This window comes from Cetorhinus maximus, unplaced genomic scaffold (assembly GCF_964194155.1).
Source record: "Cetorhinus maximus unplaced genomic scaffold, sCetMax3.hap1.1 HAP1_SCAFFOLD_645, whole genome shotgun sequence".
Classification (NCBI taxonomy): domain Eukaryota; kingdom Metazoa; phylum Chordata; class Chondrichthyes; order Lamniformes; family Cetorhinidae; genus Cetorhinus; species Cetorhinus maximus.
Window position 1 is genome coordinate 179,483 of NW_027596587.1, and position 16,408 is coordinate 195,890.

Here is a 16,408-nt window from a genome sequence, read left to right on the forward strand (position 1 = left end):
GGGATTGTGTACAGTGGGTGTGAATGGGTAGAGGTTTGGGTCCATTGGGATTGTGTATAGTGGGAGTGAAGAGGAAGGAGTTTGGGTCCATTGGGATTGTGTATAGTGGGACTGAATGGGAAGGGGTTTGTGTCCATTGGGATTGTGTACAGTGGGAGTGATTGGGAAGGGGTTTGGGTCCATTGGGATTGTGTACAGTGGGAGTGAATGGGAAGGGGTTTGGGTCCACTGGGATTGTGTACAGTGGGAGTGAATGGAAAGGGCTTTGGGTCCATTGGGATTGTGTACAATGTGAGTGAATGGGAAGGGGTTTGGGTCCATTGCGATTGTGTACAGTGGGAGTGAATGGAAAGGGGTTTGAGTCCATTTGGATTGTCTACAGTGGGAGTGAAGAGGAAGGAGTTTGGGTCCATTGGGATTGTGTACAGTGGGAGTGAATGGGAAGTGGTTTGGGTCCATTAGGATGGTGTACAGTGGGAGCGAATGGGGAAGGTGTTGGGTCCATTGGGATTGTGTAGTGGTAGTGAATGGGAAGGAGTTTGGGTCCATTGGGACTGTGTAAAGTGGGAGTGAGTAGGAAGGGATTTGGGTCCATTGGGATTGTGTACAGTGGTAGTGAATGGGAAGGGATTTGGGTCCATTGGGATTGTGTACAGTGGGGGTGAATGGGAAGGGGTTCGGGTCCATTGGAATTGTGTACAGTGGGAGTGAATGGGGAAGGTGTTGGGTCCATTGGGATTGTGTACAATGTGAGTGAATGGGAACGTGTTTGGGTCCGTTGGGATTGTGTACAGTGGGAGTGAATGGGAAGGAGTTTGGTTCCATTGGGATTGTGTACAGTGGGAGTGAATGGGAACGGATTTGAGTCCTTTGGGATTGTGTACAATGTGAGTGAATGGGAAGGGGTTTGGGTCCATTCGGATTGTGTACAGTGGGAGTGAATGGGAAGGAGTTTGGGTCCATTGGGATTGTGCACAGTGGGAGCGAATGGGGAAGGTGTTGGGTCCATTATGATTGTGTACAGTGGGAGTGAATGGGAAGGGGTTTGGGTCCATTGGGATTGTGTAAAATGGTAGTGAATGGGAAGGGGTTTGGGTCCATTAGGATTGTGTACAGTGGGAGTGAATGGGGAAGGTGTTGGGTCCATTAGGATTGTTTACAGTGGGAGTGAATGGGAAGGGACTTGGGTCCATTGGGATTGTGTACAGTGGGAGTGAATAGGAAGGGATTTGGGTCCATTGGGATTGTGGACAGTGGGAGTGAATGGGAAGGGGTTTGGGTACATTGGGATTGTGTACAGTGGGAGTGAATGGCAAGGGGTTTGGGTCCATTGGGATTGTGTACAGTGGGAGTGAATGGGAAGGGGTTTGGGACCATTGGGATTGTGTACAGTGGGGGTGAATGGGAATGGGTTTGGGTCCATTGCGATTGTGTACAGTGGGAGTGAATGGGGAAGGTGTTGGGTCCATTGGGATTGTGTACAATTGGAGTGAAGAGGAAGGAGTTTGGGTCCATTGGGATTGTGTACAGTGGGAGTGAATGGGAAGGGGTTTGGGTCCATTGGGATTGTGTACAGTGGGAGTGAATGGGAAGGGGTTTGGGTCCATTGGCATTGTGTACAATGTGAGTGAATGGGAAGGGGTTTGGGTCCAATGGGATTGTGTGCAGTGGGAGTGAATGGGAAGGGGTTTGGGTCCATTGGGATGGTGTACAATGGGAGTGAATGGGAAGGCGTTTGGGTCCATTGGGATTGTGTACAGTGTGAGTGAATGGGGAAGGTGTTGGGTCCATTAGGATTATGTACAGTGGGAGTGAATGGGAAGTGGTTTGGGTCCATTGGGATTGTGTACAATGGGAGTGAATGGGAAGGGGTTTGGGTCCATTAGGATTGTGTACAGTGGGAGCGAATGGGGAAGGTGTTGGGTCCATTGGGATTGTGTACAGTGGGAGTGAACAGGAAGGGGTTTGGGTCCATTGGGATTGTGTACAGTGGGAGAGAATATAAATGGATTTGGGTCCATTGGGATTGTGGACCTTGGGAGTGAATGGGAAGGGGTTTGGGTCCATTGGGATTGTGTACAGTGGTAGTGAATGGGAAGGGGTTTGGGTCCATTGGGATTGTGTACAGTGGGGGTGAATGGGAAGGGGTTTGGGTCCATTGGCATTGTGTACAGTGGGAGTGAATGGGGAAGGTGTTGGGTCAATTGGGATTGTGTACAGTGTGAGTGAATGGGAACGAGTTTGGGTCCGTTGGGATTGTGTACAGTGGGAGTGAATGGGAAGAGGTTTGGGTCCATTGGGATTGTGTAGAGTGGGAGTGAAGAGGAAGGGGTTTGGGTCCATTGGGATTGTGTACAGTGGGAGTGAATGGGAAGGGGTTTGGGTCCATTGGGATTGTGTACAGTGGGAGTGAATGGGAAGGGGTTTGGGTCCATTAGGATAGTGTACAGTGGGAGCAAATGGGGAAGGTGTTCGGTCCATTAGGATTGTGTACAGTGGGAGTGAATGGGAAGGGACTTGGGTCCATTGGGATTGTGTACAGTGGGAGTGAATAGGAAGGGATTTGGGTCCATTGGGATTGTGGACAGTGGGAGTGAATGGGAAGGGGTTTGGGTCCATTGGGATTGTGTACAGTGGGAGTGAATGGGAAGGGGTTTGGGTCCATTGGGATTGTGTACAGTGGGAGTGAATGGGAAGGTGTTTGGGTCCATTGGGATTGTGTACAGTGGGGGTGAATGGGAAGGGGTTTGGGTCCATTGCGATTGTGTACAGTGGGAGTGAATGGGGAAGGTGTTGGGTCCATTGGGATTGTGTACAATGGGAGTGAAGAGGAAGGGGTTTGGGTCCATTGGGATTGTGTACAGTGGCAGTGAATGGGAAAGGGTTTGGGTCCATTGGGATTGTGTACAGTGGGAGTGAATGGGAAGGGGTTTGGGTCCATTGGGATTGTGTACAATGTGAGTGAATGGGAAGGGGTTTGGGTCCAATGGGATTGTGTACAGTGGGAGTGAATGGGAAGGGGTTTGGGTCCATTGGGATTGTGTACAATGGGAGTGAATGGGAAGGCGTTTGGGTCAATTGGGATTGTGTACAGTGGGAGCAAATGGGGAAGGTGTTGGGTCCATTAGGATTATGTACAGTGGGAGTGAATGGGATGGGGTTTGGGTCCATTGGGATTGTGTACAATGGGAGTGAAGAGGAAGGAGTTTGGGTCCATTGGGATTGTGTACAGTGGGAGTGAATGGGAAGGGGTTTTGGTCCATTGGGATTGTGTACAGTGGGGGTGAATGGGAAGGGATTGGGGCCCATTGGGATTGTGTACAGTGGGAGTGAATTGGAAGGGGTTTGAATGGGAAGGGGTTTGGGCCATTGGGATTATGTACAATGGGAGTGATTGGGATGGGGTTTGGGTCCATTTGGATTGTGTACAGTGGGAGTGAATGGGAAGGGGTTTGGGTCCATTGGGATTGTGTACAGTGGGAGTGAATGGGAAGGGGTTTGGGTCCATTGGGATTGTGTGCAATGTGAGTGAATGGGAAGGGCTTTGGGTCCATTGGGATTGTGTACAATGGGAGTGAATGGGAAGGGGTTTGGGTCCATTGGGATTGTGTACAGTGGGAGTGAATGGGAAGGAGTTTTGGTCCATTGGGATTGTGTACAGTGGGAGCGAATGGGGAAGGTGTTGGGTCCATTAGGATTGTGTACAGTGGGAGTGAATGGGAAGGGGTTTGGGTCCATTTGGATTGTGTACAGTGCGAGCGAATGGGGAAGGTGTTGGGTCCATTGGGATTGTGTACAGTGGGAGTGAATGGGAAGGGGTTTGGGTCCATTGGGATTGTGTACAGTGGGAGCGAATGGGGAAGGTGTTGGGTCCATTGGGATTGTGTACAGTGGGAGTGAATGGGAAGGGGTTTGGGTCCATTGGGATTGTGTACAGTGGGAGGGAATGGGAAGGGGTTTGGGTCCATTGGGATTGTGTCCAGTGGGAGTGAAGAGGAAGGAGTTTGGGTCCATTGGGATTGTGTACAGTGGGAGTGAATGGGAAAGGGTTTGGATCCATTGGGATTGTGTACAGTGGGAGTGAATGGAAAGGGGTTTGGGTCCATTGGGATTATATACAATGGGAGTGATTGGGAAGGGGTTTGGGCCCATTGGGATTGTGGACAGTGGGATTGAATAGGAAGGGTTTGGGTCCATTGGTATTGTGTAGAGTGGGAGTAAATAGAAAGGGGTTTGGTCCATTAGGATTGTGTACAGTGGGAGTGAAGAGGAGGAATTTGGGTCCATTGGGATTGTGTACAGTGGGAGTGAATGGGAAGGGGTTTGGGTCCATTGGGATTGTGTACAGTGGGAGGGAATGGGAAGGGGTTTGCGTCCATTGGGACTGTGTACAGTGGGAGTGAATTGGAAGGGATTTGGGTCCATTGGGATTGTGTACAGTGGGAGTGAATGGGAAGGGGTTTGGGTCCATTGGGATTGTGTACAGTGAGTCTGAATGGGAAGGAGTTTGGGTCCATTGGGATTGTGTACAGTGTGTGTGAATGGGAAGGGGTTTGGGTCCATTGGGATTGTGTACAGTGGTAGTGAATGGGAAGGGGTTTGGGTCCATTGGGATTGTGTACAGTGGGGTTGAATGGGAAGGGGTTTGGGTCCATTGGGATTGTGTACAGTGGGAGTGAATGGGGAAGGTGTTGGGTCCATTGGGATTGTGTACAATGTGAGTGAATGGGAACGTGTTTGGTTCCGTTGGGATTGCGTACAGTGGGAGTGAATGGGAAGGAGTTTGGGTCCATTGGGATTGTGTACAGTGGGAGTGAATGGGAAGGGGTTTGAGTCCTTTGGGGTTGTGTACAATGTGAGTGAATGGGAAGGGGTTTGGGTCCCTTCGGATTGTGTATAGTGGGAGTGAATGGGAAGGAGTTTGGGTCCATTGGGATTGTGCACAGTGGGAGTGAATGGGAAGGGGTTTGGGTCCGTTGGGATTTTTTACAGTGGGAGTAAAGAGGAAGGAGTTTGGGTCCATTGGGATTGTGTACAGTGGGAGTGAATGGGAAGGGGTTTTGGTCCATTGGGATTGTGTACAGTGGGGGTGAATTGGAAGGGATTTGGGCCCATTGGGATTGTGTACAGTGGGAGTGAATTGGAAGGGGTTTGAATGGGAAGGGGTTTGGGTCCATTGGGATTATATACAATGGGAGTGATTGGGAAAGGGTTTGGGCCCATTGGGATTGTGGACAGTGGGATTGAATAGGAAGGGTTTGGGTCCATTGGTATTGTGTAGAGTGGGAGTAAATAGAAAGGGGTTTGGTCCATTAGGATTGTGTACAGTGGGAGTGAAGAGGAGGAATTTGGGTCCATTGGGATTGTGTACAGTGGGAGTGAATGGGAAGGGGTTTGGGTCCATTGGGATTGTGTACAGTGGGAGGGAATGGGAAGGGGTTTGCGTCCATTGGGACTGTGTACAGTGGGAGTGAATTGGAAGGGATTTGGGTCCATTGGGATTGTGTACAGTGGGAGTGAATGGGAAGGGGTTTGGGTCCATTGGGATTGTGTACAGTGAGTCTGAATGGGAAGGAGTTTGGGTCCATTGGGATTGTGTACAGTGGGGGTGAATGGGAAGGGGTTTGGGTCCATTGGGATTGTGTACAGTGGTAGTGAATGGGAAGGGGTTTGGGTCCATTGGGATTGTGTACAGTGAGGTTGAATGGGAAGGGGTTTGGGTCCATTGGGATTGTGTACAGTGGGAGTGAATGGGGAAGGTGTTGGGTCCATTGGGATTGTGTACAATGTGAGTGAATGGGAACGTGTTTGGTTCCGTTGGGATTGCGTACAGTGGGAGTGAATGGGAAGGAGTTTGGGTCCATTGGGATTGTGTACAGTGGGAGTGAATGGGAAGGGGTTTGAGTCCATTGGGGTTGTGTACAATGTGAGTGAATGGGAAGGGGTTTGGGTCCCTTCGGATTGTGTATAGTGGGAGTGAATGGGAAGGAGTTTGGGTCCATTGGGATAGTGCACAATGGGAGCGAATGGGGAAGGTGTTGGGTCCATTATGATTGTGTACAGTGGGAGTGAATGGGAAGGGGTTTGGGTCCATTGGGATTGTGTAAAATGGTAGTGAATGGGAAGGGGTTTGGGTCCATTGGGATTGTGTACAGTGGGAGTGAATGGGAAGGGGTTTGGGTCCATTGGGATTGTGTACAGTGAGTCTGAATGGGAAGGAGTTTGGGTCCATTGGGATTGTGTACAGTGGGGGTGAATGGGAAGGGGTTTGGGTCCATTGGGATTGTGTACAGTGGTAGTGAATGGGAAGGGGTTTGGGTCCATTGGGATTGTGTACAGTGAGGTTGAATGGGAAGGGGTTTGGGTCCATTGGGATTGTGTACAGTGGGAGTGAATGGGGAAGGTGTTGGGTCCATTGGGATTGTGTACAATGTGAGTGAATGGGAACGTGTTTGGTTCCGTTGGGATTGCGTACAGTGGGAGTGAATGGGAAGGAGTTTGGGTCCATTGGGATTGTGTACAGTGGGAGTGAATGGGAAGGGGTTTGAGTCCATTGGGGTTGTGTACAATGTGAGTGAATGGGAAGGGGTTTGGGTCCCTTCGGATTGTGTATAGTGGGAGTGAATGGGAAGGAGTTTGGGTCCATTGGGATAGTGCACAATGGGAGCGAATGGGGAAGGTGTTGGGTCCATTATGATTGTGTACAGTGGGAGTGAATGGGAAGGGGTTTGGGTCCATTGGGATTGTGTAAAATGGTAGTGAATGGGAAGGGGTTTGGGTCCATTGGGATTGTGTACAGTGGGAGTGAATGGGGAAGGTGTTGGGTCCATTGGGATTGTGTACAATGTGAGAGAATAGGAAGGAGTTTGTGTCCGTTGGGATTGTGTACAGTGGGTGTGAATGGGTAGAGGTTTGGGTCCATTGGGATTGTGTATAGTGGGAGTGAAGAGGAAGGAGTTTGGGTCCATTGGGATTGTGTATAGTGGGACTGAATGGGAAGGGGTTTGTGTCCATTGGGATTGTGTACAGTGGGAGTGATTGGGAAGGGGTTTGGGTCCATTGGGATTGTGTACAGTGGGAGTGAATGGGAAGGGGTTTGGGTCCACTGGGATTGTGTACAGTGGGAGTGAATGGAAAGGGCTTTGGGTCCATTGGGATTGTGTACAATGTGAGTGAATGGGAAGGGGTTTGGGTCCATTGCGATTGTGTACAGTGGGAGTGAATGGAAAGGGGTTTGAGTCCATTTGGATTGTCTACAGTGGGAGTGAAGAGGAAGGAGTTTGGGTCCATTGGGATTGTGTACAGTGGGAGTGAATGGGAAGTGGTTTGGGTCCATTAGGATGGTGTACAGTGGGAGCGAATGGGGAAGGTGTTGGGTCCATTGGGATTGTGTAGTGGTAGTGAATGGGAAGGAGTTTGGGTCCATTGGGACTGTGTAAAGTGGGAGTGAGTAGGAAGGGATTTGGGTACATTGGGATTGTGGACAGTGGGAGTGAATGGGAAGGAGTTTGGGTCCATTGGCATTGTGTACAGTGGGAGCGAACAGGAAGGGGTTCGGGTCCATTGGGATTGTGTACAGTGGGAGTGAATGGGGAAGGTGTTGGGTCCAATGGGGTTGTGTACAATGTGAGTGAATGGGATGGAGTTTGGTTCCATTGGGATTGTGTACAGTGGTAGTGAATGGGAAGGGATTTGGGTCCATTGGGATTGTGTACAGTGGGGGTGAATGGGAAGGGGTTCGGGTCCATTGGAATTGTGTACAGTGGGAGTGAATGGGGAAGGTGTTGGGTCCATTGGGATTGTGTACAATGTGAGTGAATGGGAACGTGTTTGAGTCTGTTGGGATTGTGTACAGTGGGAGTGAATGGGAAGGAGTTTGGTTCCATTGGGATTGTGTACAGTGGGAGTGAATGGGAACGGATTTGAGTCCTTTGGGATTGTGTACAATGTGAGTGAATGGGAAGGGGTTTGGGTCCATTCGGATTGTGTACAGTGGGAGTGAATGGGAAGGAGTTTGGGTCCATTGGGATTGTGCACAGTGGGAGCGAATGGGGAAGGTGTTGGGTCCATTATGATTGTGTACAGTGGGAGTGAATGGGAAGGGGTTTGGGTCCATTGGGATTGTGTAAAATGGTAGTGAATGGGAAGGGGTTTGGGTCCATTAGGATTGTGTACAGTGGGAGTGAATGGGGAAGGTGTTGGGTCCATTAGGATTGTTTACAGTGGGAGTGAATGGGAAGGGACTTGGGTCCATTGGGATTGTGTACAGTGGGAGAGAATATAAATGGATTTGGTTCCATTGGGATTGTGGACCTTGGGAGTGAATGGGAAGGGGTTTGGGTCCATTGGGATTGTGTACAGTGGTAGTGAATGGGAAGGGGTTTGGGTCCATTGGGATTGTGTACAGTGGGGGTGAATGGGAAGGGGTTTGGGTCCATTGGCATTGTGTACAGTGGGAGTGAATGGGGAAGGTGTTGGGTCAATTGGGATTGTGTACAGTGTGAGTGAATGGGAACGAGTTTGGGTCCGTTGGGATTGTGTACAGTGGGAGTGAATGGGAAGAGGTTTGGGTCCATTGGGATTGTGTAGAGTGGGAGTGAAGAGGAAGGGGTTTGGGTCCATTGGGATTGTGTACAGTGGGAGTTAATGGGAAGGGGTTTGGGTCCATTGGGATTGTGTACAGTGGGAGTGAATGGGAAGGGGTTTGGGTCCATTAGGATAGTGTACAGTGGGAGCAAATGGGGAAGGTGTTCGGTCCATTAGGATTGTGTACAGTGGGAGTGAATGGGAAGGGACTTGGGTCCATTGGGATTGTGTACAGTGGGAGTGAATAGGAAGGGATTTGGGTCCATTGGGATTGTGGACAGTGGGAGTGAATGGGAAGGGGTTTGGGTCCATTGGGATTGTGTACAGTGGGAGTGAATGGGAAGGGGTTTGGGTCCATTGGGATTGTGTACAGTGGGAGTGAATGGGAAGGTGTTTGGGTCCATTGGGATTGTGTACAGTGGGGGTGAATGGGAAGGGGTTTGGGTCCATTGCGATTGTGTACAGTGGGAGTGAATGGGGAAGGTGTTGGGTCCATTGGGATTGTGTACAATGGGAGTGAAGAGGAAGGAGTTTGGGTCCATTGGGATTGTGTACAGTGGCAGTGAATGGGAAAGGGTTTGGGTCCATTGGGATTGTGTACAGTGGGAGTGAATGGGAAGGGGTTTGGGTCCATTGGGATTGTGTACAATGTGAGTGAATGGGAAGGGGTTTGGGTCCAATGGGATTGTGTACAGTGGGAGTGAATGGGAAGGGGTTTGGGTCCATTGGGATTGTGTACAATGGGAGTGAATGGGAAGGCGTTTGGGTCAATTGGGATTGTGTACAGTGGGAGCAAATGGGGAAGGTGTTGGGTCCATTAGGATTATGTACAGTGGGAGTGAATGGGATGGGGTTTGGGTCCATTGGGATTGTGTACAATGGGAGTGAAGAGGAAGGAGTTTGGGTCCATTGGGATTGTGTACAGTGGGAGTGAATGGGAAGGGGTTTTGGTCCATTGGGATTGTGTACAGTGGGGGTGAATGGGAAGGGATTGGGGCCCATTGGGATTGTGTACAGTGGGAGTGAATTGGAAGGGGTTTGAATGGGAAGGGGTTTGGGCCATTGGGATTATGTACAATGGGAGTGATTGGGATGGGGTTTGGGTCCATTTGGATTGTGTACAGTGGGAGTGAATGGGAAGGGGTTTGGGTCCATTGGGATTGTGTACAGTGGGAGTGAATGGGAAGGGGTTTGGGTCCATTGGGATTGTGTGCAATGTGAGTGAATGGGAAGGGCTTTGGGTCCATTGGGATTGTGTACAATGGGAGTGAATGGGAAGGGGTTTGGGTCCATTGGGATTGTGTACAGTGGGAGTGAATGGGAAGGAGTTTTGGTCCATTGGGATTGTGTACAGTGGGAGCGAATGGGGAAGGTGTTGGGTCCATTAGGATTGTGTACAGTGGGAGTGAATGGGAAGGGGTTTGGGTCCATTTGGATTGTGTACAGTGCGAGCGAATGGGGAAGGTGTTGGGTCCATTGGGATTGTGTACAGTGGGAGTGAATGGGAAGGGGTTTGGGTCCATTGGGATTGTGTACAGTGGGAGCGAATGGGGAAGGTGTTGGGTCCATTGGGATTGTGTACAGTGGGAGTGAATGGGAAGGGGTTTGGGTCCATTGGGATTGTGTACAGTGGGAGGGAATGGGAAGGGGTTTGGGTCCATTGGGATTGTGTCCAGTGGGAGTGAAGAGGAAGGAGTTTGGGTCCATTGGGATTGTGTACAGTGGGAGTGAATGGGAAAGGGTTTGGATCCATTGGGATTGTGTACAGTGGGAGTGAATGGAAAGGGGTTTGGCTCCATTGGGATTATGTACAGTGGGAGTGAATGGGAAGGGGTTTGGGCCCATTGGGATTGTGTACAGTGGGAGTGAATGGGAAGGAGTTTGGGTCCATTGGGATTGTGCACAGTGGGAGTGAATGGGAAGGGGTTTGGGTCCATTGGGATTGTGTACAGTGGGAGTGAAGAGGAAGGAGTTTGGGTCCATTGGGATTGTGTACAGTGGGAGTGAATGGGAAGGGGTTTTGGTCCATTGGGATTGTGTACAGTGGGGGTGAATGGGAAGGGATTTGGGCCCATTGGAATTGTGTACAGTGGGAGTGAATTGGAAGGGGTTTGAATGGGAAGGGGTTTTGGTCCATTGGGATTATGTACAATGGGAGTGATTGGGAAGGGATTTGGGCCCATTGGGATTGTGGACAGTGGGAGTGAATAGGAAGGGTTTGGGTCCATTGGGATTCTGTAGAGTGGGAGTGAATAGAAAGGGGTTTGGTCCATTAGGATTGTGTACAGTGGGAGTGAAGAGGAGGAATTTGGGTCCATTGGGATTGTGTACAGTGGGAGCGAATGGGGAAGGTGCTGGGTGCATTGGGATTGTGTACAGTGGGAGTGAATGGGAAGGGACTTGGGTCCATTGGGATTGTGTACAGTGGGAGTGATTAGGAAGGGATTTGGGTCCATTGGTATTGTGGACAGTGGGAGTGAATGGGAAGCGGATTGAGTCCATTGGGATTGTGTACAGTGGGGGTGAATGGGAAGGGGTTTGGGTCCTTTGCGATTGTGTACAGTGGGAGTGAATGGGGAAGGTGTTGGGTCCATTGGGATTGTGTACAATGGGAGTGAATGGGAAGGGGTTTGGGTCCGTTGGGATTGTGTACAGTGGGAGTGAATGGGAAGGGGTTTGGGTCCATTGGGATTGCATACAGTGGGAGTGAAGAGGAAGGAGTTTGGGTCCATTGGGATTGTGTACAGTGGGAGTGAAGAGGAAGGAGTTTGGGTCCATTTGGATTGTGTACAGTGGGAGTGAATGGGAAGGGGTTTGGGTCCACTGGGATTGTGTACAGTGGGAGTGAATTGGAAGCGGTTTGGGTCCATTGGGATTGTGTGCTATGTAGTGAATGGGAAGGGCTTTGGGTCCATTGGGATTGTGTACAATGGGAGTGAATGGGAAGGGGTTTGGGTCCATTGGGATTGTGTGCAGTGGGAGTGAATGGGAAGGAGTTTTGGTCCATTGGGATTGTGTACAGTGGGAGCGAATGGGGAAGGTGTTGGGTCCATTAGGATTGTGTACAGTGGGAGTGAATGGGAAGGGGTTTGGGTCCAATGGGATTGTGTACAGTGGAGTGAATGGGAAGTGGTTTGGGTCCATTGGGATTGTGTACAATGGGAGTGAATGGGAAGGCGTTTGGGTCCATTGGGATTGTGTACAGTGGGAGCGAACAGGAAGGGGTTTGGGTCCATTGGGATTGTGTACAGTGGGAGAGAATAGAAAGGGATTTGGGTCCATTGGGATTGTGGACAGTGGGAGTGAATGGGAAGGGGTTTGGGTCCATTGGGATTGTGTACAGTGGTAGTGAATGGGAAGGGGTTTGGGTGCATTGGGATTGTGTACAGTGGGAGAGAATAGAAAGGGATTTGGGTCCATTGGGATTGTGTACAATGTGAGTGAATGGGAAGGAGTTTGGGTCCATTTGGATTGTGTACAGTGGTAGTGAATGGGAAGGGGTTTGGGTCCATTGGGATTGTGTACAGTGGGGGTGAATGGGAAGGGGTTTGGGTCCATTGGGATTGTTTACAGTGGGAGTGAATGGGGAAGGTGTTGGGTCCATTGGGATTGTGTACAATGTGAGTGAATGGGAACGAGTGTGGGTACGTTGGGATTGTGTACAGTGGGAGTGAATGGGAAGAGCTTTGGGTCCATTGGGATTGTGTATAGTGGGAGTGAAGAGGAAGGAGTTTGGGTCCATTGGGATTGTGTACAGTGGGAGTGAATGGGAAGGGGTTTGGGTCCATTGGGATTGTGTACAGTGGGAGTGAATGGGAAGGTGTTTGGGTCCATTGGGATTGTGTACAGTGGGAGTGAATGGGAAGGGGTTTGGGTCCATTGGGATTGTGTACAGTGGGAGTGAATGGAAATGGGTTTGGGTCCATTGGGATTGTGTACAATGTGAGTGAATGGGAAGGGGTTTGGGTCCATTGGGATTGTGTACAGTGGGAGTGAATGGGAAGGGGTTTGAGTCCATTTGGATTGTCTACAGTGGGAGTGAAGAGGAAGGAGTTTGGGTCCATTGGGATTGTGTACAGTGGGAGTGAATGGGAAGGGGTTTGGGTCCATTGGGATTGTGTACAGTGGGAGTGAATGGGAAGGGGTTTGGGTCCATTGGGATTGTGTACAGTGGGAGGGAATGGGAAGGGGTTTGGGTCCATTGGGATTGTGTCCAGTGGGAGTGAAGAGGAAGGAGTTTGGGTCCATTGGGATTGTGTACAGTGGGAGTGAATGGAAAGGGGTTTGGCTCCATTGGGATTATGTACAGTGGGAGTGAATGGGAAGGGGTTTGGGCCCATTGGGATTGTGTACAGTGGGAGTGAATGGGAAGGAGTTTGGGTCCATTGGGATTGTGCACAGTGTGAGTGAATGGGAAGGGGTTTGGGTCCATTGGGATTGTGTACAGTGGGAGTGAAGAGGAAGGAGTTTGGGTCCATTGGGATTGTGTACAGTGGGAGTGAATGGGAAGGGGTTTTGGTCCATTGGGATTGTGTACAGTGGGGGTGAATGGGAAGGGATTTGGGCCCATTGGGATTGTGTACAGTGGGAGTGAATTGGAAGGGGTTTGAATGGGAAGGGGTTTTGGTCCATTGGGATTATGTACAATGGGAGTGATTGGGAAGGGATTTGGGCCCATTGGGATTGTGGACAGTGGGAGTGAATAGGAAGGGTTTGGGTCCATTGGGATTGTGTAGAGTGGGAGTGAATAGAAAGGGGTTTGGTCCATTAGGATTGTGTACAGTGGGAGTGAAGAGGAGGAATTTGGGTCCATTGGGATTGTGTACAGTGGGAGCGAATGGGGAAGGTGCTGGGTGCATTGGGATTGTGTACAGTGGGAGTGAATGGGAAGGGACTTGGGTCCATTGGGATTGTGTACAGTGGGAGTGATTAGGAAGGGATTTGGGTCCATTGGTATTGTGGACAGTGGGAGTGAATGGGAAGCGGATTGAGTCCATTGGGATTGTGTACAGTGGCGGTGAATGGGAAGTGGTTTGGGTCCTTTGCGATTATGTACAGTGGGAGTGAATGGGGAAGGTGTTGGGTCCATTGGGATTGTGTACAATGGGAGTGAATGGGAAGGGGTTTGGGTCCGTTGGGATTGTGTACAGTGGGAGTGAATGGGAAGGGGTTTGGGTCCATTGGGATTGCGTACAGTGGGAGTGAAGAGGAAGGAGTTTGGGTCCATTGGGATTGTGTACAGTGGGAGTGAAGAGGAAGGAGTTTGGGTCCATTTGGATTGTGTACAGTGGGAGTGAATGGGAAGGGGTTTGGGTCCATTGGGATTGTGTACAGTGGGAGTGAATTGGAAGGGGTTTGGGTCCATTGGGATTGTGTGCAATGTGAGTGAATGGGAAGGGCTTTGGGTCCATTGGGATTGTGTACAATGGGAGTGAATGGGAAGGGGTTTGGGTCCATTGGGATTGTGTGCAGTGGGAGTGAATGGGAAGGAGTTTTGGTCCATTGGGATTGTGTACAGTGGGAGCGAATGGGGAAGGTGTTGGGTCCATTAGGATTGTGTACAGTGGGAGTGAATGGGAAGGGGTTTGGGTCCAATGGGATTGTGTACAGTGGGAGTGAATGGTAAGTGGTTTGGGTCCATTGGGATTGTGTACAATGGGAGTGAATGGGAAGGCGTTTGGGTCCATTGGGATTGTGTACAGTGGGAGCGAACAGGAAGGGGTTTGGGTCCATTGGGATTGTGTACAGTGGGAGAGAATAGAAAGGGATTTGGATCCATTGGGATTGTGGACAGTGGGAGTGAATGGGAAGGGGTTTGGGTCCATTGGGATTGTTTACAGTGGTAGTGAATGGGAAGGGGTTTGGGTGCATTGGGATTGTGTACAGTGGGAGAGAATAGAAAGGGATTTGGGTCCATTGGGATTGTGTACAATGTGAGTGAATGGGAAGGAGTTTGGGTCCATTTGGATTGTGTACAGTGGTAGTGAATGGGAAGGGGTTTGTGTCCATTGGGATTGTGTACAGTGGGGGTGAATGGGAAGGGGTTTGGGTCCATTGGGATTGTTTACAGTGGGAGTGAATGGGGAAGGTGTTGGGTCCATTGGGATTGTGTACAATGTGAGTGAATGGGAACGAGTGTGGGTCCGTTGGGATTGTGTACAGTGGGAGTGAATGGGAAGAGCTTTGGGTCCATTGGGATTGTGTATAGTGGGAGTGAAGAGGAAGGAGTTTGGGTCCATTGGGATTGTGTACAGTGGGAGTGAATGGGTAGGGGTTTGGGTCCATTGGGATTGTGTACAGTGGGAGTGAATGGGAAGGTGTTTGGGTCCATTGGGATTGTGTACAGTGGGAGTGAATGGGAAGGGGTTTGGGTCCATTGGGATTGTGTACAGTGGGAGTGAATGGAAAGGGGTTTGGGTCCATTGGGATTGTGTACAATGTGAGTGAATGGGAAGGGGTTTGGGTCCATTGGGATTGTGTACAGTGGGAGTGAATGGGAAGGGGTTTGAGTCCATTTGGATTGTCTACAGTGGGAGTGAAGAGGAAGGAGTTTGGGTCCATTGGGATTGTGTACAGTGGGAGTGAATGGGAAGTGGTTTGGGTCCATTGGGACTGTGTGCAATGTGAGTGAATGGGAAGGGGTTTGGGTCCATTAGGATGGTGCACAGTGGGAACGAATGGGGAAGGTGTTGGGTCCATTGGGATTGTGTAGTGGTAGTGAATGGGATGGGGTTTGGGTCCATTGGGATTGTGTACAGTGGGAGTGAATAGGAAGGGTTTGGGTCCGTTGGGATTTTGTACACTGGGAGTGAATGGGAAGGGGTTTGGGCCCATTGGGATTGTGGACAGTGGGAGTGAATAGGAAGGGTTTGGGTCCATTGGGATTGTGTACACTGGGAGTGAATGGGAAGGGGTTTGGGTCCATTGGGATTGTGTACAGTGGGAGTGAATGGGAAGGAGTTTGGGTCCATTGGGATTGTGTACAATGGGAGTGAATGGGAAGGGTGTTGGGTCCATTGGGATTGTGTACACTGGGAGTGAATGGGAAGGGGTTGGAGGGATTAACTCTGTGGTGAACCTCAGGAGGGGAGGATTGAGAGGGGAACATTGTTTCTCACCCGATTTGCCGCTCAGCGAAAGGCTGGGACCTAACGTTGCTGTTCTGACCCTCAAGATGCAGCTTCTCCTGTACGACATGAACACCAGGCTGACTGAATCCTGCCACGGGCTGGAGAAGAAGCTGGGAGCCTTGGCCACGCAAGTGGACAGTCTGGCGGGGGGCTTTGAGGAGTTGCGCAGCCTCATCTGCGAGACCCTGAAGCAGCAACGGAGAGAATGAAATGCAGCCACTGCAGTTGAAGTGCCAGGATCACGGGCTAGCACAGCGAGTCCCAAAAATCCAGGTTTGGCAGGGTGGGCGTTGTTGAAGCAGCAGAACAATGACTGGAAGAACACCTACGAAAAAAAGGACACCCTCAATCCCCTTGTGTCCATTCATCCTGTGCCACAGAATTGAGGGACCTTGTGTAGCACAATATAAACCCCCCCGGAACACAAAAGCCCCACATGATGACCTGAGAGGGGTGAAAAATCAGATAAAAACTCCTGGCTAATTCGAGGGGAATATTACTCTGGGAAATAGCACTCCAACCAACCACAGGTGAAAACTAACCGAGGGGATGGCACCAAGCCTGGATAAAGCCTTGGAGGATTCCCAATCCAGGCAGACATAGCACTCTCACTCGATGGAACATTTCCTACCTCCAGAACTGACTGTTGGATTTGGCGGGATCTTCTTTTTCGGAATTCCCGCATCCCAACT

The 16,408-nt window shown here is 50.4% G+C and overlaps 1 protein-coding gene across 1 annotated transcript in view; it reads left to right on the forward strand.

The window, feature by feature from the left end:
• Window positions 1-15,951, forward strand: part of LOC144674378 (intermediate conductance calcium-activated potassium channel protein 4-like) — a 57,002-nt gene extending 41,051 nt beyond the window's left edge. The window contains exon 8 of the mRNA XM_078535775.1: window positions 15,761-15,951. Coding sequence (XP_078391901.1) covers window positions 15,761-15,925 — 165 coding nt within the window. The 3' untranslated portion in view covers window positions 15,926-15,951. The remainder of the gene's footprint in view (window positions 1-15,760) is intronic.
• Window positions 15,952-16,408: the final 457 nt, after the last annotated feature.